Genomic DNA, 22,489 nt, shown 5'->3' with positions numbered 1-22,489 from the left:
AGATCCTCCAACCCTGGCAACATCCTTGAAAATCTTTTCTGAACCCTTTCAAGTTTCGCAACATCTTTCCGATAGGAAGGAGACCAGAATTGCACACAATATTCCAACAGTGGCCTAACCAATGTCCTGTACAGCCGCAACATGACCTCCCAATTCCTGTACTCAATACTCTGACCAATAAAGGAAAGCATACCCACCACCTTCTTCACTACCTGCAACTCCACTTTCAAGGAGCTATGAACCTGCACTCCAAGGACTCTTTGTTCAGCAACACTCCCTAGGACCTTATCATTAAGTGTATACATCCTGCTAAGATTTGCTTTCCCAAAATGCAGCACCTCGCATTTATCTAAATTAAACTCCATCTGCCACTTCTCAGTCCATTGGCCCATCTGGTCTAGATCCTCTTGTAATCTGAGGTAACCCTCTTCACTGTCCACTACATTTCCAATTTTGGTGTCATCTGCAAACTTACTAATTATATCTCTTATACTCACATCCAAATCATTTATATACATGATAAAAAGTAGAGGACCCAGCACCAATCCTTGTGGCACTCCACTGGTCACAGGCCTCCAGTCTGAAAAACAACCCTCCACCACCACTCTCTGTCTTCTCCTTTTGAGCCAGTTCTGTATCCAAATGGCTAGTTCTCCCTGTATTCCATGAGATCTAACCTTGCTCGCCAGTCTCTCATGGTGAACCTTGTCGAACGCCTTACTGAAGTCCATATAGATCACATCTACCACTCTGCCCTCATCAATCCTCTTTGTTACTTCTTCAAAACACTCAATCAAGTTTGTGAGACATGATTTCTCACGCACAAATTCATGTTGACTATCCTTAATCAGTCCTTGCCTTTCCAAATACATATAAATCCTGTCCCTCAGCATTTCCTCCAACAACTTGCCCACCACCGAGGTCAGGCTCACTGGTCTATAGTTCCCTGGTTTGTCCTTACCACCCTTCTTAATCAGTGGCACCACATTTGCCAACCTCCAGTCTTCCGGCACCTCACCTGTGACTATCGAAGATACAAATATCTCAGCAAGAGGGCCAACAATCACTTCCATAGCTTCCCACAGAGTTCTCGGGTACACCTGATCAGGTCCTGGGGATTTAGCCACTTTTATGTGTTTCAAGGCATCCAGCACTTCTTCCTCTCTAATATGGACATTTTTCAAGATGTCACAATCTATTTCCCTACATTCTATACCTCCCATGTCCTTTTCCACAGTAAATACTGATGCAAAATACTCGTTTAGTATTTCCTCCATCTCCTGTGGCTCCACACAAAGGCCGGCTTGCTGATCTTTGAGGGGCCCTATCCTCTCCCTAGTTCCCTTTTGTCCCTAATGTCCTTAATCGTATTTGCCAAAGCTATCTCATGTCCCCTTTTTGCCCTCCTGATTTCCCTCTTAAGTATACTCTTACTGCCTTTATATTCTTCTCCGGATTCATTTGATCTATTTTGTCTATACCTGATATATGCTTCCTTCTTTTTCTTAACCAAGAAAAGTTGATGATCCTTCAGGTGCAGTTGATATTTGTCTCAGTGTGCACTCTTGGGACAACTACAGAGCAGAGTCCTGCTTCACTGAGCTCAAAATGAGCCTCACCAAAAACCACAGTGTCTCTCCTGAGCTTCTTTGCAAAAGCATGGGTTCGAAGTTGATTTTCTGCTCCAGCCGTGACGCAGGGTGTGGAACCTTGCTGTGATGCAAGAGTTCCCCTACTGAGCCACATCCAGGAATGCCTAGTTAGACCTTTGTAATCTAATGAATAAAAAATCATGCCATGCAATTCTTAATTATGTATGAAGACCCAGAAACATGCAAGTGAGGCAGTCTGAGACTCTGAATCAGTGACAGCCCTATTGTTTAGGAAGCTGGCGAAACAAGGGCTTGATGGAACGTACTTCAGATGGCAGCAGTGACAGGCCTGTGGTGGGGTGGGAGGTGGGCTAACAGGCCCAGGGAAACCTCTCTGACAGTGCAGCAGCCCTGCGGGGGTGACTTCACTTACAATATATTGACTGGTGAGACATGAACACAGGGCTGCACCAAACCTCAAGTAATTTTTCCTTTACGTTCTGATCCATTGAAGTAATTTATTGTTTTCAGAATGTTAGGCGACATGTCCGAATGGCAGTGAGTAACTGAGAAAAGGGAGGGCTCCCCCAACGTGATGAGCTCAAAGGCAAAATGTCTTTAGCAGGTTACCAGTGTGCGAAAGGTCATACCCCACATCAAAACAAAAACACCTGTCTCCATTTTAATTTGTTCAATCTTTTCACGCGATCAGGTTTGGCTTCTGCTTTTACCTGCACCTGTGAAGAATTGTCAGACACAAACAAATACGTGAACACAAAACAGCATCTTTATGTTAGCAAGTTTGCCTCCTGTGTGTCCATTGTGAGATTGAATTTTTTTCTGGACTGTGATTGCAAATATCTAGATTACATAGCATATCAGTGTTTTTTGATTTTAGAAAAAAGTTCTTGGTTTATCTGTAGGGGGAAAATTGCCACGGTTTAGAGATTATATTAAACCAGTAAAGGTAGAAAACTGAGGATGAGTTATACAGACTTAGGAGGATACTGATTGGTGAGTGAATGGAAAGTGAGCTGGTGGATTAAATTGTATGTGGAAAGCTGAAAGTAGTGCATTTTGAAGTAAAGATGTGAAGAGGGAGTAGAAACATGGAAAATAGGCGCAGTCTATTGGAGCTTGTTCCACCACTCATTATAATCACAACTAATCATCCATCTCAATAACCTGTTCTTGCTTTACCCATGCTTTTTGATCCCTTTAGTCCAAGTGCTATATCTAACTCCTTCTTGAAATCATACAGTATTTTGGCCTTGACTGCTTTCTTCAGCAGTGAAATCCACAGGCTCACCACTTTTTGGGTGAAGAAACATCTCTTCATCTCAATAGACAATAGACAATAGACAATAGATGCAGGAGTAGGCCATTCTGCCCTTCGAGCCTGCACCGCCATTCAATATGATCATGGCTGATCATTCCTAATTAGTATCCTGTTCCAGCCTTATCTCCGTACCCCTTGACTCCACTATCTTTAAGAGCTCTATCCAATTCTTTCTTAAAAGAATCCAGAGACTGGGCCTCCACTGCCCTCTGGGGCAGAGCATTCCACACAGCCACCACTCTCTGGGTGAAGTAGTTTCTCCTCATCTCTGTCCTAAATGGTCTACCCCGTATTTTTAAGTTGTGTCCTCTGGTTCGGCACTCCCCCATCAACGGAAATATGTTCCCTCCTGCCAGAGTGTCCAATCCTTTCATAAGCCTATACGTTTCAATCAGATCCCCTCTCAGTCTTCTAAACTCAAGGGTATACAAGCCCAGTCGCTTCAGTCTTTCCGTGTAAGGCAATCCTGCCATTCCAGGAATTGACCTCGTGAACCTACGCTGCACTCCCTCAATAGCCAGAATGTCTTTCCTCAAATTTGGAGACCAGAACTGTACACAGTACTCCAGGTGTGGTCTCACCAGGGCCCTGTACAGCTGCAGAAGCACCTCTTTGCTTCTATACTCAATCCCTCTTGTTATGAAGGCCAGCATGCTATTAGCCTTCTTCACGACCTGCTGTACCTGCATGCTTGCCTTCATTGACTGGTGGACAAGAACACCCAGATCTCTCTGAACAGCCCCTTTACCTAATTTGATACCATTGAGGTAGTAATCTGCCTTCCTGTTCTTGCCACCAAAGTGGATAACCAGACATTTATCCACATTAAACTGCATCTGCCATGCATCTGCCCACTCACCTAACTTGTCCAGGTCACCCTGTAATCCCCTAACATCCTCATCACATTTTACCCTACCACCTAGCTTTGTGTCATCAGCAAATTTGCTAATGTTATTGCTGATACCATCTTCTATATCATTTACATATATTGTAAAAAGCTGCGGTCCCAGCACGGATCCCTGCGGTACCCCACTGGTCACTGCCTGCCATTTCGAAATGGAGCCGTTAATCACTACCCTTTGTTTCCTATTAGCCAACCAATTCTCTATCCAATCTAGTACTTTGCCCCCAATCCCGTGCGCCCTAATTTTACTCACTAACCTCTTGTGTGGGACTTTATCAAAAGCTTTCTGAAAGTCCAGGTACACTACATCCACTGGATCTCCCTCGTCCATCTTCCGAGTTACATCCTCAAAAAATTCAAGAAGATTAGTCAAGCATGATTTCCCCTTCATAAATCCATGCTGACTCTGTCCTATCCTGTTACTATTATCCAGATGTGCCGTAATTTCATCCTTTATAATAGACTCCAGCATCTTTCCCACCACTGAGGTCAGACTAACTGGTCTATAATTTCCTGCTTTCTCCCGCCCACCCTTCTTAAAAAGTGGCACAACATTAGCCGCCCTCCAATCCTCAGGAACCAACCCCGATTCTATTGAACTCTGGAAAATAATCACCAGCGCATCCACGATTTCCCGAGCCACCTCCTTCAGTACCCTGGGATGCAGGCCATCAGGTCCCGGAGACTTATCAACCTTCAGACCTAACAGTCTCTCCAACACCAAATCCTGGCAAATAGAAATTCCCTTAAGTTCAGGTCCTTCAGCCACTGTTACCTCAGGGAGATTGCTTGTGTCTTCCCCAGTGAACACAGATCTGAAGTACTCATTTAATTCCTCTGCCATTTCTTCGTTCCCAGTAATATATTCCCCTGCTTCTGTCTTCAAGGGCCCAATTTTTGTCCTAACCATTTTTTTGCCTTGGACATACCTAAAAAAGCTTTTACTATCCTCCTTTATATTCTTGGCCAGTTTACCTTCGTACCTCATTTTTTCTCTGCGTATTTCCTTCTTACTAATCCTCTGTTGTTCTTTAAAAGCTTCCCAGTCCTCCGTTTTCCCGCTTATCTTCGCTAAGTTATACTTTTTCTCTTTTAACCTTATATGCTTCTTTACTTCCCTTGTCAGCCACGGCCGCCCATGTCTCCTCCTGGGATCTTTCTTCCTTTTAGGAATGAACTGATCCTGCATCTTCTGCATTATACACAGAAATATCTGCCATTGTTCCTCCACGGTCTTCCCTGTTAAGGTATTATACCATTGAACTTTGGCCAGTTGCTCCCTCATAGCTCCATATTTCCCTTTATTCAACTGGAATATTGTCACTTCAGATTGTACCCACTCCCTCTCAAATTGCAGATTGAAGCTTATTGTATTATGGTCACTACTTCCCAACGGCTCCTTCACTTCGAGGTCACTGACCAATTCTGGTTCGTTACACAATACCAGATCCAGAATCGCCTTATCCCTGGTCGGCTCCAGCACCAGCTGCACTAAAAATCCATCTCTGAGGCACTCCACAAAGTCTCTTTCTTGAGGCCCGATACCATCCTGATTCTCCCAGTCTACCTGCATGTTAAAATCCCCCATAACAACTGTAGTAACATCTTTGCGACAAGCCAATTTCAGCTCCTGATTCAACTTACCTCCAACATCCAGACTACTGTTTGGGGGCCTGTAGATGACTCCCATGAGGGTCTTTTTACCCTTAGTGTTTCGAAGCTCTATCCACACTGACTCTACATCCCCTGACTCTAGGTCCGCCCGCGCAAGGGACTGAATATCCTCCCTTACCAACAAGGCCACCCCACCCCCTCTGCCCGTCAGTCTATCCTTACGATAACACATGTAGCCTTGAATATTCATTTCCCAGGCCCTGTCCCCATGAAGCCACGTCTCAGTTATCCCCACAATATCGTATCTGCCAATTTCCAAAAGAGCCTCAAGCTCATCCACCTTGTGTCTAATGCTTCGTGCATTCATATATAGAATTTTTAATTTGTTACTGCTCTCACCCTTCCTACATGTTCTACCTTGTATCCTTAGACATCTGGTCCCTGCTTATTTTCTGTTTATCCATCAGAAACATCCTTCCTGTATCTATACTGTCTGGTCCTGTTAGAATTTTATTGGTTTCTGTGAGATTCCACCCTCATTCCACTGAACCCCAGTAAACGTCAGCCTAACTGATTTAATTTCTCCTCAGATATCAGTCCCACCATCCCAGGATTCAGTCCCTCTGTAACAAGAACATTCTTCCTTCAATAAAGAGACCAAACGCGCACAATATTCCAGATGTGGTCTCTCCAAAGAGGCATTGCAGGAAGGCATTGTTTTTTCCCTACTTGAATCATCTCACTATGAAGACCAACATGCAGTTTGCCTGCTTGACTGCCTGTTCCACCTACAAGCTTACATTTAGCAGTTGGTGTACAAGAACACCCAGGTCTCGCTGTGCATTCCACTCTCAATTTACAGCCAGGATAACCTGCCCTCCTGTTTTTGCTACCAACATGGATAACCTCACATTTATCCAGATCTGTTAACATTTGCTGATTCAAACAAGTTGTCCAAATCACACTGACGCATGTCTGCATCCTCCTCACAACTCACCCTCCCAGCCAGCTTTGTGTCATCTTCAAATTTGGTGATATTATATTTAATTCCCTCATCTAAATCATTCATATATATTGTGACTGGCTCGGAATCCAAGCACTAATCCCTGCGGTTCCCCACTAGTAACTGCCTGCCATTCAGAAATAAACCTGTGTATTCTGACTGTTTGCTTCCTGTCTACCAGACAGTTTTCTATCCAGCTCAATGCACCCCAGTAATTCATGATTTGCGTTATGATCATCATTGCCAACAAGTTTTGTATTCCATCTCTGTTTAGTGCATTTAACTTCCACCAGCCACTGCAGTAGGATTTCGACTTGCATCCTGAGAACGTTAGCCTCTGCCCCTGCATTGCTAATCCAACAACATGGCCACTATGCCACTTCCTTCCTAGCAAACTAAATGGTATCACTTCAAAGGGACTGCAGGGACAGATACACCCAGGGATTCACATGCACAAACTTTGAAGGTGTCCAGACACATGGCTGTAGTTTCTGATAAACTCAAGGATCCTTACTTTATAATACAAGTCATTGTGCTGAGAAATCCAAGCAGGTGATGCTTTGAAATGACTGGTTAGCTCTTGGTTGAAATATTTTGATCAATTCTGAGCAGCAGCTGCAAGACTTACTTATTGTAGTAATTACACTGGAATAAAGAATCCCATGGTGCTTTTCAGGAGCATATATCAAGCAAAAAGATTTCGGGGCTTGGGGGGAATACAGTGGAGGTTTGCCTGGATGGTACCAAAAATGAGGGATTTTGTTGATCTGGAGAGATTGAAGAAACTGTTGTTATTCCAGCAGAAAATGGTTGTACAAAATCTCATAGTTGTGTTCCAAATTATGACAGGAGTAAGAACATTCAGCCAGTATCCCGGTCCTGATTGAATTCCAGTGATTTCCCTCACCTTCCCCTCTAAGAAGCACATGTGTGTGGATGTTGGGTAAAGACAGGGTCAGGTTTGGTTTTAATACTTTCTGCACTTGAGTAGCTTGTTTAATTCCAGCTTTGTGGTCTCAGAATGCCCATTTAAAGAAGGTGACTGAAGCTGTGGAGTTACAATCCAGTTTGAGTCCATGCATTAATGAGCCAAAGGTAAGGTTTTCTCAGGTAAAGGAAGACCAGTGTTTCTCGACTCAGTTTGATCAGTTTTGTAATAATTCACAGTAACTTTTTGTGAGGTTTGGTTGCCATACATATAACATTATAGCATTTGGAAAATAAAGCAAAGCAAGTGTTTAATTAGTTCATTTTTAAAAAATTGACCGGTTCTGTGTCAATATTTACTGAATCCATGCAGATAACCATTGCAAAATATTCCTCCTCCCTCTTTTTGACTCATACAGTTGATGGAGAACAGACAGTCTTGAGCAATAATAAATCTGGGTTGCTGGTTATTTGGGCAGTCTGCCACTTACTGCAACATGACTGGTTTCATTACACTTTCCCTTGAGACCAGCATTCAGGCCAGCACCTTTGAACCTCTCTGCTAAATGGAACAGACCAAAGCACTTTACCGAAACCGCGCCAGCCATTTTGTGGAGAGCAAGATTCTCAGAACAACAGTTCAGTGAATGGGGCCTGTTAATGTGGGAGCATAGAAATTAGGAGCAGGAGTAGGCCATTCTGCCCTTTGAGTCTGCTCTGCCTTTCAATAAACTCCTTGTTGCTCTGGGTGTAGTGTCAACTTCACTTTCCTCTCTGGTCTGTCAAAAACTATCTGACTCAGCCTCCATTACTTCACAGGGAAGGGAATTCACCAACTAACAAGCATCTGAAAGAAAATAAGGTTCTTCCCTCCGTCTTAAGAGGGGAACCTCTTCTTCATAAATTGTGTTCCTTGGTTCTTGTCTCCCCACACGAGGAAGCATCCTGCCAATATCCACCTTAAGCCCTGAAGGATCTTGTATGTTTAAATAAGATCACATGTCAATTTTCTAAACTCGAAAGGGAATAGGCCCAACCTGTTCAGCCTTTCTGCAAAAGTAAAATCCTTCATCCCAGGAATGATTTCAGTTCTCTGGCCTGTTTATCATGCAATGGTGTCATTTTCAAATAAGGAGACCAAACTTTTACACACCGCCCCAGGTGTGGAATCCCCATGGCACTGTGCAGCTACAGTAAAACTTCCTGACTTTTATATTCCATTTCCCTTCCAATAAAAGCCAACATTCCATCTGCTTTTCTAATTGCTTGCTGTGTCTGGATAGTAACCTTTTATGATTTATGTGTCGGGTCACTCAGGTCCCACCTTACCACTGAGTCTTGTCATCTTAATGAAATAATGTATCTCTATTCTTCCTTTCAAAATGAACAAGTTCATATTTCCCAAATTATACTCCTAACTGCCTAGTTTTTTTCAACCCACTGACCTAACCTGCCTGGATCTATTTTACATAACTTGCTTTTCTATCTATCTATCATGGACAAATTTAGCAAGCATACATTAATCAAACTCTTTGATATACATTGTACTATATTTATTATAAATTGCCAGCCCAAAAAACTGTGTTATCTTGACTCTTTGATTCCTGTTAACTAACCGATCCTTTGTCCCTTCTAATATGTTAGCCCTACACCTTGTGCTCTTGTCTTGTGCAGTAATCCTTGTGTTTCGTTAGCATGTGTACTCCATATCCGCAAGATTCTTTTTATTCACCTTGCTTGATCCCTCCTCAAAGATCCTCTAATAAATTAGTCAAGCAGGATTTTCCTTTTAGAGAGCTATGTTGACTCTTTCTGATAGTTTGATTTTCTAACAGGTCTCCTATAACCTCCTGAATAATAGATTATAGCAACTTCCCTATGACCGATTTTAGGCTACCCTGGCCAATTGATTTTGTGGAAATGCAACAACGGTCTTTCTGAGCGTTCCAAAATTTCCTTCCTGGCTGCGTGGAGAGTTGTGAGCTGTCCAACGAGCAGGTTTGTTTTTTGTAGGTGAAGAAGGGACAAAGCTGTTAAGGGAGTGCTGCACTGTCAGGGTGCCATCTTTCAGTTAAGGTGTTGAACTGAGGCCCATCGACCTGCTCAAGCTGATGTAAACGTTCCACTGTTCTGAAGTATGGCAATGGAGTTATCCCCATAAACTTGGCCAGTATTTATCTCTCAATCAATATCAAACAAAAACGAATGAATGGTCTAGACATCATCATGTTGCTGTTTGTGGGGGTTTGCTGTGTACAAATCAGCTTCCATTTTTTCAGCATTACAGCTGTGACTACACTTCAGAAAGTATTTAATTGATTGTAAAGTATTTGTGGTGGTCATGGGAATTGCTGTGTTATGGCAATCCATCTTTCTTTTTAATATTTCCTCTCGCACATCCAAACTAGGACACACGTGTTCCCTGGTGCTTGAAGTGCAGACAATCTGGTTCTTTTTACACATAACTTGTGTTGGTTGATTTGACTAGTTTCAGACTTGTGAAAGGCTAGAAAATTCTGTCTCTGCATTATAGATGCATTTAAAATGAAGCCAGATGCACAAGATGAAGGAAGATACAGAGGGTTGTACTGGTAGATGAAAAAGATGGGAAGAGACGCAAATAGAGCATTAACCCTAACATAAACATGTTAGGCTGAATGGACTGTTTCTGTGCTATATCTTCTGTAGAATTATATTTGCCAAATATCTGCCCCCAACTTAATTATGATTGACATGTTTAAGCAACTATAAACTGATTCCATTTTCTAATTACTCCTAGGTACAGTTTCACAAACTACACCACTTACGTTTAGCACAGACCCGGGCACAGTATTATGGAGGATCATTGCCCAATGTCAACCAGATTGGGAACAATACAAACGACTTGGAGGTAACATCACTCGGGTCCAACCGTTGAACTGCATCCAGCCCAGACTTTCTGTCACCAGCTCTGACTGTCACTAGTATTCTGTCCCCTTTCTCCCTCTCTCACTTAATCATAAGCAAGAAAGGCTGTTTTTCTTTCTGTCTGTCTCTTGCTCTGTCTCCACTTCTCTTTGTCACCTTCTTTCCCACCACCTCTCTGCCCCATCCCTCTCTCTCTCTTTGTCTCCTGTCTGTCTGTCTGTCTGTCTCTCTCTCTCTCTCTCTCTCTCTCTCTCTCTCTCTCTCTCTCTGTGTCTCTCTCTCTCTCAGTCTCTCTCTTCTCCCCCACCCTCCATTCACTCCCTCTGACTCAGTGTTTCTCCTGGGAAACATTTTTCATTTTCCATCTAACAGTGATTGTATATCTTTCACGTGGGAGCTGTGCTGTTATACGTTGGAGAAAGGATTTTCTTGCTGAAAATTTTTCCAACGAAGTATCTGGTGATTGTAGTTAATGGGAATTTTGTTTCCATATATTCCTTTTAATTTTCATTTGGTTTCTTCTGAAAATGTGGTTTCATCAGATGGCCAGCATCTTGCCTACAGTTTATTTTCCTACTGTTGTCCTGAATCTGGGTGCAGATCTTCAAAAACCGGAACATAGCTAATGTGGGAAATGCAAAATAATGAAGCAAGTGCAAAAAGGAAATTATCTGATGGTAGATCTGAGGCATATTATTGGAAAAGAGGAAACTTAACTCTGTTTCTAAAATGCTGTATCTGTCCTGGGAGTATTTGATGGGTTCAGTATAAAGAATGATTTACTTTCCATTTATTTTACTTTAAAAGCGTCAGGTGAGCTTTACTCTGTATCTAACCCCGTGCTGTTCCAGTCCTAGGAGTGTTTGATAGCGACAGTGCAAAGGGAGCTTTACTCTGTAACTAACCCCATGCTGTCCCTGCCATAGAGTCATAGTCATACAGCACGGAAACAGACCTTTCGGTCCAACCAGTCCATGCTGACACTAATCCCAAACTAAACTCATCCCACCTGCCAGCTCCTGGCCCATATCCCTCCAAACCTTTCCTGTTCATGTATCTATCCAAATGTCTCCTACACATTGTAATTGTACCTGCATTCACCACTTTCTCAGGAAGCTCATTCCACACGCAAACCACCCTCTTTGTAAAAATTTTGTCTCTTGTGTCATTTTTAAATCTCTCTCCTCTCACTTTAAAAATGTACCCCCCACCCCCCCCCGCCCCAGGCCTTGAAATCCCCCATCCTAGGAGAAAGACAACTACTATTAACTCTATCCATACTTCTCATTATTTTATAAACTTCCAATAGATCACCTGTCAACCTCCTATGCTCCAGTGAAAAAAGTCCCAGCCTGTCCAGCCTTTCTCTAAAACTCAATCCTTCTATACCTGGCAACATCCTGGTAAACCTCTCCAGCTTAATAATATCTTGCCTATAACTGGGCGACCAGAACTGGACACAGTATTCCAGAAGATGCCTCAGCAGTGTCTGTGCAACAATATCACTTCCCAATTCCTATGCTCAATGGACTGCGCAATGAAGGCAAGTGTACCAAACACCTTTTTAACCATCCTGTCTATAAGTGATGCAAACCTGAAAGAAATATGTTCCTGCACCCCTAAGTCCCTCTGTTCTCTAACACTGCCCGAGGCCCTACCTTTAGTTGTATAAGCACGACCCTTGGTTGTTGTATCAAAATGCAATACCTCTCATTTATCCAAATTGAACTCAATCTGCCATTTTTCAGCCCATTGACCCATTTGATCAAAATCCCTCTCTATTCTTAGAAAACCTTCTTCACTGTCTACTGTGCCACCAACTTTGGTGTCGTCCACAAACTTACTAACCATCCCTTCCATATTCCCATCCAAATTGTTTATATAAATGACAAATAAAAGAGAACCCAGAACGGATCTCTATGGAATACCGCTGGTCACAGGCCTCCAGTCTGAAAAGCAACCCTTCACCCTGTTACTCTCTGTCTCCTGCCATTAAGTCTATTATTTATCCAATTGGCAAGCTCACCCTGAATCCCATGTGACCTAACTTTATTAATTAGTTTACCATATGGAATCTTGTCAAAGGTTTTACTAAAATCCAAATAGACAGCGTCTACTACTCTGCCATCATCAATTAACTTCCTCAAAAAACTCAATCAAGTTAGTGAGACATGATTTTCCTGGCACAAAACCATGCTGACTATCCTCAATCGATGTTTGCCTCTCAAAAATTTCCATAAATCCTATCTTTTATAATCACCACCAACAATTTACCCACATCCAAAGTCAGACTCAAAGGTCTTTCATTCCCTGGTTCCTCCTTACAACTCTTCTTAACAAAGGTACAACATTAGCAACCATCCAGTCATCAAGCACCTCACCCATACTTGTAATTGATGCAGATATTTCTACCAGGGGTCTCATAAATTCCTCTTTTAATTCCCATAATGGTCTGGGACACATTAGGTCAGATCTGGAGATTTTATCCCACCATTATATTCCCAAAACCTCTCAGACAACCTCTCCTGTAATGTGAACTGGCTTTAAAGCATCAGAGTTTATTTCTCTGCATTCTCCAGACTTCATTTGTCGTTCTAGGAGTGTTTGATGGAGGCAGTGTCAAGAGAGCTTTACTTTTCTATATCTAACTCCGTGCTGTACCTGTCCTAGGAGTATTTGATGGTCGCAGTGTAGAAGGAGCTTGACTCTATATCTGACCCCAGCCTGTACCTATCCTGGAAGTGTTTGTCAGAGACAGTAGAGGAAGCTTTACTTTTAGCCTAAAATTGTAGAGGGTACTTTACTATGCATGTAGCTACTATGTACCTGTCCAGGGAGTGTTTAATGTGGTGTTTCATTTCTTGGCTTTAACAACACTTGCCTTGATGTAGACATAATTCACAACATAAACACTGCAGAACTGCTGAATAAATGTTTTAATGATCCTGTTTATATTAATAACTGAGTCATTTTGAGATTGCGATCTCATCTTGTGGATCAGTTGACAGGTATGAACTAATTGAACTTGCCTCTAGTGGATTGACATCACCTCCCTGATTAGATTACTGTGTGGTAATCATTCCCACATATTAGTGAATCCAGCAGCAGTGCATATCTGTACCCTATAATCAGTTGGTGTTTCAAGGAAGACTGGTTAATAAATCAAGACCATCTGTACTTGTTTGATGTATATGTGAAAAACATGGCAGCATTCAGGTTTTATCGACCTACATTCATTCCTTGAAGCCTCAGTGAGATGTAATGGCTTGTTTTTATTTATTTCCAAAATATATATTTAATTCATAAATTATCTGAGTCCATTGCAAAGCAGTTCAAGTCAGCTATTGCAGAAAATACAATCAAATGTATCATTTTTCACTGAGCATTGCACTCTTGGATGCTTCCATCCTAATGCAAAATTGGAACATGTTCCAATTAATATTCCTTGGAGCATTGCAGCAGGTTCAGGACAGAAATGTTCGCATGAGAGTAAGGTGGTTAATTGAGCTAACAAACACACTTGGCGTAATTCCTACAGAGCGAACAAACAATTCTGGAAGAGATGGGTTGCATTTTGAGCAGGATGTTAGACGAAAGGGAGAGAGATGGGGAGAACATTGGGAACATGGTTCTGGAGATGGGAGCATGTCGCAGGGACATTGGTGATGAAATTATTTAAGATTGACAGTGGGCAATGTTATAGAACTGCAAGGGAGTGATCTACGTTAGTGGGTGGTGTCAATTTGGAATGGGGGGCTACTGTTTTTAATTAGTGGTGTTTTTCCAGTTGAGACATGACGTTAGACCAATCTGTGATTAAATTGAATTAATTTTTCCAATGACTTAATGTTGTGCCAAATAATTCGTATACTTTGAGTCACTAATGTGTTCTATGAAGTGATGCCAGTAGCAAATATTTCTGGAGGTGATCAGATTTATGGTGTCTCCCTGCGTAGGGACAACATGTAATTCAGTCACACAAATCGGGAAGAGCCCCATCCTTGACCCCTAGCCGGCTCACTGCCGGTGGACTGTATTTGAATTTGGGACGGATCAAGCAAATCTTTGTGCTAATCGATGAGTTGCATCCAATGGCAAGTCTGTATGTTCGACGAAACCATTACCAGATTTGATTGTGATGCTTCCTATAGTAGAATAGCCCCTCACCTTTGCTATCACAGTTCACACCTGAAGCATGGCCACCAGATTGAGATCCCAGCAGGTATTTTTGGTGTCCTGCTGTGTGACAACCACCTTTATTGATCATAGAATCCCTACAATGTGGAAGCAGGCCATTCAGCCTATCGATTCCACACTGACTCTCCGAAGAGTATCCCACCAAGAACTACAGTCCCTACCCTATCCCTCTAACCCTGCATTCCCCATGGACACCATGTGCAATTTCCCATGGCAATCCACCTAGCCTGCACATCTATTCACTGTGGGAGGAAACCGGAGCACCCAGAGGAAACCCACGCAGATACGGGCAGCATGTGCAGACTCCACACAGACAGTCGCCTGAAGGTGGAATTGAACCCGGGTCCCTGGCTAACCACTGAGCCAATGTGCTGCCAATTAAATGGGAGTAGATAGTTGAAAGGGTAGGGAGGGCAGTATATGACACAGTTGCTTCCAGCATCAATGCGTTTTATTGCATCAATTTGCTTAGTTTAGATTCCAGTTTTCAAATGATAATGATTGAGTAATCCAGAATTGAACTGACTGGGCGGTCAGAATGACTGCAGTAAACAGGATAGGCTGCATGCTATGTTTGGAAATAGCATGGACATTTTAAGGATTATAAAGGAAATTGACAAATTGAAAGATTAAGAAAGTTAGTTAAAAGGGAAGCTGGTGACACCATTATTAACTTTGTATAATGGAATAAATTCCCAAGAAAGACTTTAATTGGGACCATGAGGTAGTTGGTTTTGTTTCTAGAAAAAGAAGGGATTGAGGCATGAAGTGGTGAGATTGAGGGATGTGGTATATATAGTGGTTAGGGGATGTGGTTAGGAGGTGGGTGGGGTGATATCTGGCTACACAGTGAAAACAGGCCTGCCTTGTTGGCCTCATGACTTTTAACCTAATGTGGTGCTGCTTTAACTCCATCTCCCTATTTTATAGTGATTTTAGAACCATACAGAACAAATAAAGGCCTTTAAGGCCCATCATGCCTCTGTCTGCTGTTGTAAACTGTGCTGAGGCCTCTCCATCTGAAATGGAGCAGCCACATCCTCTGTCACCTCCTGCACCTTCACCTGTCACCCTTTTCAGTTCAGGAGAAAGTGAAGACTGCAGATGCTGGAGTAGCAGAGTTGAAAAATGTGGTGCTGGAAAAACACAGCAGGCCAGGCAGCATCTGAGGAGCAGGAGAATCGACGTTTCGGGCATAAGCCCTTCCTCATTCCTGAAGAAGGGCTTATGCCCGAAACGTCGATTCTCCTGCTCCTCAGATGCTGCCTGGCCTGCTGTGTTTTTCCAGCACCACATTTTTCAACCCTTTTCAGTTCATAAATTTTCAGCTTCACAGTAACCATGGTGTTTATTGAAATGTCTTTCCTGTACAGTATTTATTTTTAATTGCAGTTTTCCTTTCTGTCAATACACCTCATTATCGTGGCACTGGGTAAAGATATTGTGTGAAAATTATAAAGATATTTTACAGGAGTTGTAAATCTTTGTGATTCAGAACCTGATGGATGACAGAATCATATGTATTTATGATTTGGTTATGCTGTCAATTAAACTGCGGTGATTCACATTCTGACAGACGTAGAGAAGTTGAGCTGAAATACATTGTTTGGGAAAAAAAACAAAGTTAAAAATCACACAACACCAGGTTATAGTCCAACAGGTTTACTTGGAAGTACAAGCTTTCAGAGCACTGCTCCTTCATCAGGTAACTGGTGAAGCAGGATCATAGCACACAGAATTTATAGTGAAAAGTGCCATGCAACTGATGTGATATATTCAACAAACCTAGATTGAAAAAACAGCAATTATACTCAGTCCAACACCAGCACCTCCAAACCATGGAAAAAACACAAGCTGTAAAGATTCTAGTTCTGCAGAGAGAAAAACAAACAGATTCACAAGGTGGCATTGTCTCCTGCTGGGGTTGGGAAGAAATTAGTCAGTGAATTCAGGACGGACCTAGATGGTGTTTTGACTGAAGGAGTGTATGCCTAGGAGAGAGGTGAGGTGGGGTTATTTCTGTTAGCTGAACATTCCCACCCTTAGAAGCTGTTTGCCTGATTCCAAGTGAGCAATTCCAGTACACGCTTGTCACATTGTTGAGTGATTAAAGAACCAGTAAATCTGGTTTTGTCTGTGGATTCCATGTCAGTTAACACCATACCATTTCAGAGTTCTGTGGGGTAGATCTTGACCCAGGTGAACAGTGGAAGGCATCACAATTAGCCTCAGTCCCAGCTAGGAGGTGCAGTTATTTAACTCACCCCCTACCAGAAAGTCAAGAGTGTGGTGCTAGAAAAGCACAGCAGATCAGGCAGCATCCAAGGAACAGGAGAATTGACGTTTTGGGCATATGCCCTTCATCAGGAAGGGCTTATGCCTGAAACATTGATTCTGCTGCTCCTCGGATGCTGCCTGACCTGCTGTGCTTTTCCAGCACCACACTCTTGACTCTGATCTCCAGCACCTACAGTGCACGCTTTCCCTTAAAAGAAAATGCACACCCTGGAGACTGAAACTGCACCTTACTGCAGTAAAAGCAAACAATGCAGGTGAAACTGAGCAGGACTCTTTTTTGGAGTCTTTGGACTCTCTCCACAGATGCTGCCAGTCCTGCTGTGTTTCTCCAGCGCTCACTGTTTTTATTTCAAATCTCCAGCATCTGCAATATTTTGCTTTTATTTGATTTTTCTGTCCTGCCTTCCATGACCCAGTCCATGAAGTGGCACCATGTGGGTCTACTGTATATCCCACAGGGACTTTAACGAGAACTGTCTTGCTCTTTGACTGGTTGAGAGGGCAGACAGGGCTTTAATGCCTCATTGGAAAGCGTTAAAAATCGCACAGCACCAGGTTATAGTCCAACACCAGTGTCTCCAAACTATCAGAAAGACAACATCGTTGACAGTACAATGTTCCTTGATGAGAGACGACGCTGATTAAAAGAAGTGAAGTCCTTGAGATTCCTGGTAGCCACTAGCTGACAAGAGTTGTGTACCAGGATTGTGCGCAATAGCTATGTTGGTGAATGTAATCACTAAATGCATTGCAGTCCGCAATTATGTGGCAGAAACTGGTGTCCTTGGGAAGGTCACTGGGTTTGAGCTGTGTCATCTCTATCTCTGTTTACTGTCCCCTCCTGCCTGCTCTCATTTGTCCTGTTCAAGGTTTCTCTGTTTATGTTCTGCTGCTGCCCTTCCCCCTTGTCTCTCTCTTTCTGGGTATGGAGTTAATTATCAAAATATCTTTGAGCAGAACACCACTGGGATTACAAAACACCACTGTTCTTAAAGGCACAGGATGCCTGTGAGTTTGTTGTTGCAAAACCATTTTAACTACATTGATGTTCTGAATTTACACTTTGATTTTTGTCAGCTTGACTCTGTTGGGAGTAATTTCTCTTCTGAATTCCAAAGTCATTGGGTTCATGCTGCATTCCAGTGACCTCAGCACACTCTGAGGACCCAGTTCTAGTACAGGAGGCGCTGCATTGTCAGAGCTACCCATTGAGACATTAAATAAAGTCTCCCTGTTCACAGAAGATTTACCAATGCCTTGTCCTGCTCAGATAAGTGTTCAACATCTACCAGCAATATCAAACATGGCCCAAGGAATGCATGCTGTGTCCTGACTAAGGTTCATCCCTCTTCAACCAGGATATTAAACATGGAAAACTGCTTCTCCTTCTCACTGAGAGGGAGGGATGTGGCTGCTGCACATAGCTTTTAGCTTTGTGAAGATAATGATGGTTTCTGAGAGATGTATTAAGTTGCTGTATAAGTGTAACTTTTGATTAATTTTTCAAACTATTGTAACCTCACTGGCAGCATGTAGCAGTAAGAGGATATTCTATATTCTGAACTACCTGAGTGCCATATCTCTGATTGTGGATATTCCCTCATGCATTATGGAGTACAACGTGAGACTGTAACTTCAGGTTCCAGCAACTCAGTGTGCCGATGACTGTCCTGCTGTGGAAATGTTTGCCTTGCTTAACGACAGGATGGAGTCTGGAGTTTGGGGCTACACCAATTGCCAGCCCAGTTCCACACTTTCTCCACCTCAGCACAGGCAGCAAATAGGCAGGTGGATCTGTAAAGGTGAGCAGGGAGATCGGTGCAGGGGGGAGCAGGGACTTCTGTCTCAAGCACTGAGGGAACTAAGTTGTCAAAAGAAAATGGAAAAGTGTAGATTCCTTAGTGCGACACTGAGATGATGTATAATATCCAAAATTGTGTACACCTGGTAAATGTGAAAAGAACAAAAGACTCTTACTTATATACTGCCTTTCACAATCTCAGTAACCAGTTTTTACTCGGTGACCTCCCACAGATAGCATGGTGATGACTAAAATAAATCGGATAATGTCATACAAACAGAAACAAAGTGCTGGAGAAACTCAACACATCTGGCAGCATCAGTGGAGAGAGAAGGCGAGTTAACATTTTGAATCGAGTAACTCTTAGCCAGAGCATAAACTCTGAAATGTTAACTCTGTGTATTTGTCTCCACACATGCTGCCAGACCTGCTGAGTTTTTCCAGCACTTTTTTTTTAGTTTGTTTCAGATCTCCAGCATCACAGGGCTTTATTTGCGACAATGTAGTGTCGTTGGTGACAGGTGAATGTTGGTTCGGACGTCAACAAGAAGTGCCTTGTTGTTTGTCTGGTTGAGAGGGCAGACAGGCCTTTAATACCTCATTGGAAAGCCAACAGCTTTGACAATACCACACTCCAGTACAGGGGCAGCTTGAATTAATGCTCTCGGGTGGAGCTGGAACTCACAATCCTTGATTTGGAAGCCGAGATGTTACCCATTGAACCCAAGCTGACAGTGGAATTACTCTGTTCAGTCATCACAGTTTATCCTGAAGTCTCACTGCAGGTTTACCTTGGAGCCAGTTTTGCAGTTCCCTGTGATAGCTCCCACATGTCCTTCCTTGTCAGCTTGCACAATAAAATATTTGAAATTGTGCAAGAAGCTGACATTGAGCTGATTTACTGCGGAAAAAAAAAATTACGCTGCTGCTGATCCACTGTGAAACATGCCTGTTTTGGTCCAGTGCACCCCTGTCTGTTTTGACCCCTGATAATGTACAAATAAACAATGGTGTCAGTGCCTATTATATGCAAAAATTGCAATTCAGAATGGTCTCCCAGAGTAACATTTAATCTCTCCTTGTTAAAAAAATCTTTTTTTTGCTTTCTTGTGAACATTGTTTATGCACTTTCCAGAGACTTGATCACTTAATCCATGCTGACACTACAAAACCAGTACTGAGCAAGACAGGTTGGCCATTTTTCAGATGAGACTTTAAACTTCAGTCTGAGGCTGGTAAGCATTAAGACTTCCACAGGGGGGTTTCGCAAAGGAGCAGGGGAGATCTCCCAAGTATTTTAGTCAAATTGTCATTCAACCAACATTACTAAATACCAGATTATCAGAGTGGCACAGTGGCTCAGTGGTTGGCAACCAGGGTCCCAAGTTCAATTCCAGCCTCAGGTGACTGTCTGTGTGGAGTTTGTACATTCTCCCAGTGTCTGCGTGGGTTTCCTCCGGGTGCTCAGGTTTCCTCCCACGGTCCACAGATATGCAGGTCAGGTGGATTGGCCATGCTAACTTGCCTGTGATGCATTAGTCAGAGGGAAATGGGTCTGGGTGGGTTACTCTTCAGAGGGTCGGTGTGGACTGGTTGGGCCAAAGGGCCTGTTTCCATGCTGTAGGGAGTCTAATATAATCTAATCTGGTCACTGGTTGTTTGTGAGAGTGTGCTGTCACGTTTTCCTACATTGTTAACAGTGACTACACTTTAAAAGTACTTTACAGCTGGGATGTACTTTGGGATGTCCTGAAGTTGTGCACAGTGTGATACAAATGTGGGCCTTCCATCTTTTACTGTATTTCATTGTTTGCTTTGTCAGCCATTTAGTAAGTTCTAACCAGCATAGTTTGTGTCACAAGATTGCATTTATTAAATCTGGAAGCAAAAAGCTGAGAATTAAACACTGGAACCTCCCTATTCTTTCTGACCAGTCAGAAAGACACAGAATAGGGAGGCTCCAGTGTTTGCTTCTCAGTCTTACAGAGTTAGCTGACTTCACTGGAGCACCATTCAGCCCAACAAGTCCACACTAACTCTCCGAAGAGCATCCCAGAATCCCCCCACCACATCGCTCGCCTGCCATAATTTCAAAAGATTTTCCTTAGAGATTTAGCTAAAGTTAATTCTTGTGTGGGTATCCCTGTAGCCCTGCATTTCCCACACATCCCTGGACACTGTGGGTAATTTAGCATGGCCAATCCACCTAACCTGCGCGTCTTTGGACTGTGGAAGGGAACTGGAGCACCCGAAGGAAACCCATGCAGAGAATGTGCACACTCCACACAGACAGTCGACCGAGGCTAGAATCGAACCTAGGTCCCCAATGCTGTGAGGCAGCAGTGCTAACCACTGAGCCACTGTGCCACTCCTAATTCATGCACCAGGACCTCCCAAAGCCCTCTGTACATTCTAGTGTTGTAATTTCTCATCATTTAAATAGTACACTGTTTAAATGTTTATTCTATCCTTTTCTATTCTTCCTGTCAAAGTGAACAAGTTTGCATTTTTGCACATTATTATACTCCATCTGTCAAATTTTTACACACTTACTGAACCTATCTATTTCCGTTTGCAGACTCCTTATGACCTCTTTACAACCTACTTTCCTACCTGGCCTTGTGTCATCAGAAAATGATGGGCGGCACGGTGGTTAGCACTGCTGCCTCACAGCGCCAGAGACCCGGGTTCAATTCCCGACTCAGGCGATTCTCTGTGTGGAGTTTGCACATTCTCCCTGTGTCTGCGTGGGTATCCTCCGGGTGCTCCGGTTTCCTCCCACAGTCCAAAGATGTGCAGGTCAGGTGAATTGACCATGCTAAATTGCCCGTAGTGTTAGGTAAAGGGGTAAGTGTAGGGGAATGGGTGGGTTGCGCTTCGGCAGGTCGGTGTGGACTTGTTGGGCCGAAGGGCCTGTTTCCACACTGTAAGTAATCTAATCTAATCTAAAATTTACCAAGTGTACATTCAATCCCTTTATCCAAGTCATTGATATCGAAAGTGACTGAAGTTTCAAGTTTGCTTCAAGTATGCTTTAAGACCCTTTGAGCTGCACATGAAGCCTGTCCAAGACAGAGGAGCTGACAATGGAAGCTGATTGCTTTAGGCTGTCTGTAATGTTGTTGCTGCTGTATGGTGTACACAGTGGAGATACTGGAGGCAACTTTATATTTGTCACTTGTCTGGCCTCCCTTGTCACTAGTCTGATGGGAGAGCATTACATGTGGAGAGCAGCCAAAATGTCACAGGCATTGATGTATTATGTATGCTTGCCTGGTTTTTAATGCAGGAGCTGGTTCCCACGGAGACTGGATATGTATAAATGCGGAGGAGTTATGTGCTGGTCTGTCTCTTAAGTCCAGGATAGAAAGTAGCAAGATAGAAACTTGAACTTTATTGCAGCAGCAGATGTGTCCATCCAAGCACACTGGCCCAGTGCAGTGTGAAGGGGCTTGTTACTGATCCTTATTAACAAGCTCCTGCCCTAATGTTTGAGAAGTTAAGAGGAAGTGTGGAGTCTAACTTGTGCCGCACTGTCTCTGGGTTTTTAGAATCTCTGGTCACCAGCGAGAGGAGTGCCATAGTTTGAAAGCCTTGGGGTACCAGCAGGGTGAGAAAAGAGCCTCTATGTTCCTATCAAATGGAACTTTGTGTGTGCATGACATTTTCACAGTGTTCGTGTAAAATGGGAAGAATATTCCACTCCATACACTCATTTGCAAACTTGGGCTATGTTCAGAGAACGTATTGTAACCCAGGAGTGTAATCCTCATGCTGTATCAGTGACTGTGATGAATTGACGTGACAATTAATGCTCTGTTTTGGTGTTGCCTGCTCCCAAGGTGCACTCGGTGCATCGTCAACATCAGCTTGCTGACTTGTCAGCAGTCAATGGGCATCTAATCAT

At 43.0% G+C, this 22,489-nt stretch overlaps 1 protein-coding gene across 3 annotated transcripts in view; it reads left to right on the top strand.

Moving 5' to 3' along the window:
- The window catches only part of crtc3 (CREB regulated transcription coactivator 3), an 86,175-nt gene that overhangs the window by 13,626 nt on the left and 50,060 nt on the right, over positions 1-22,489 (top strand). For all 3 annotated transcript variants that reach the window (XM_072552869.1, XM_072552870.1, XM_072552868.1), the window contains exon 2: positions 10,159-10,269. In XM_072552869.1, coding sequence (XP_072408970.1) covers positions 10,159-10,269 — 111 coding nt within the window. The remainder of the gene's footprint in view (positions 1-10,158; positions 10,270-22,489) is intronic.

This window comes from Chiloscyllium punctatum, chromosome 33 (genome assembly GCF_047496795.1).
Source record: "Chiloscyllium punctatum isolate Juve2018m chromosome 33, sChiPun1.3, whole genome shotgun sequence".
In the NCBI taxonomy this organism is placed as follows: domain Eukaryota; kingdom Metazoa; phylum Chordata; class Chondrichthyes; order Orectolobiformes; family Hemiscylliidae; genus Chiloscyllium; species Chiloscyllium punctatum.
This window is presented reverse-complemented; position numbering and strand designations above follow the sequence as displayed.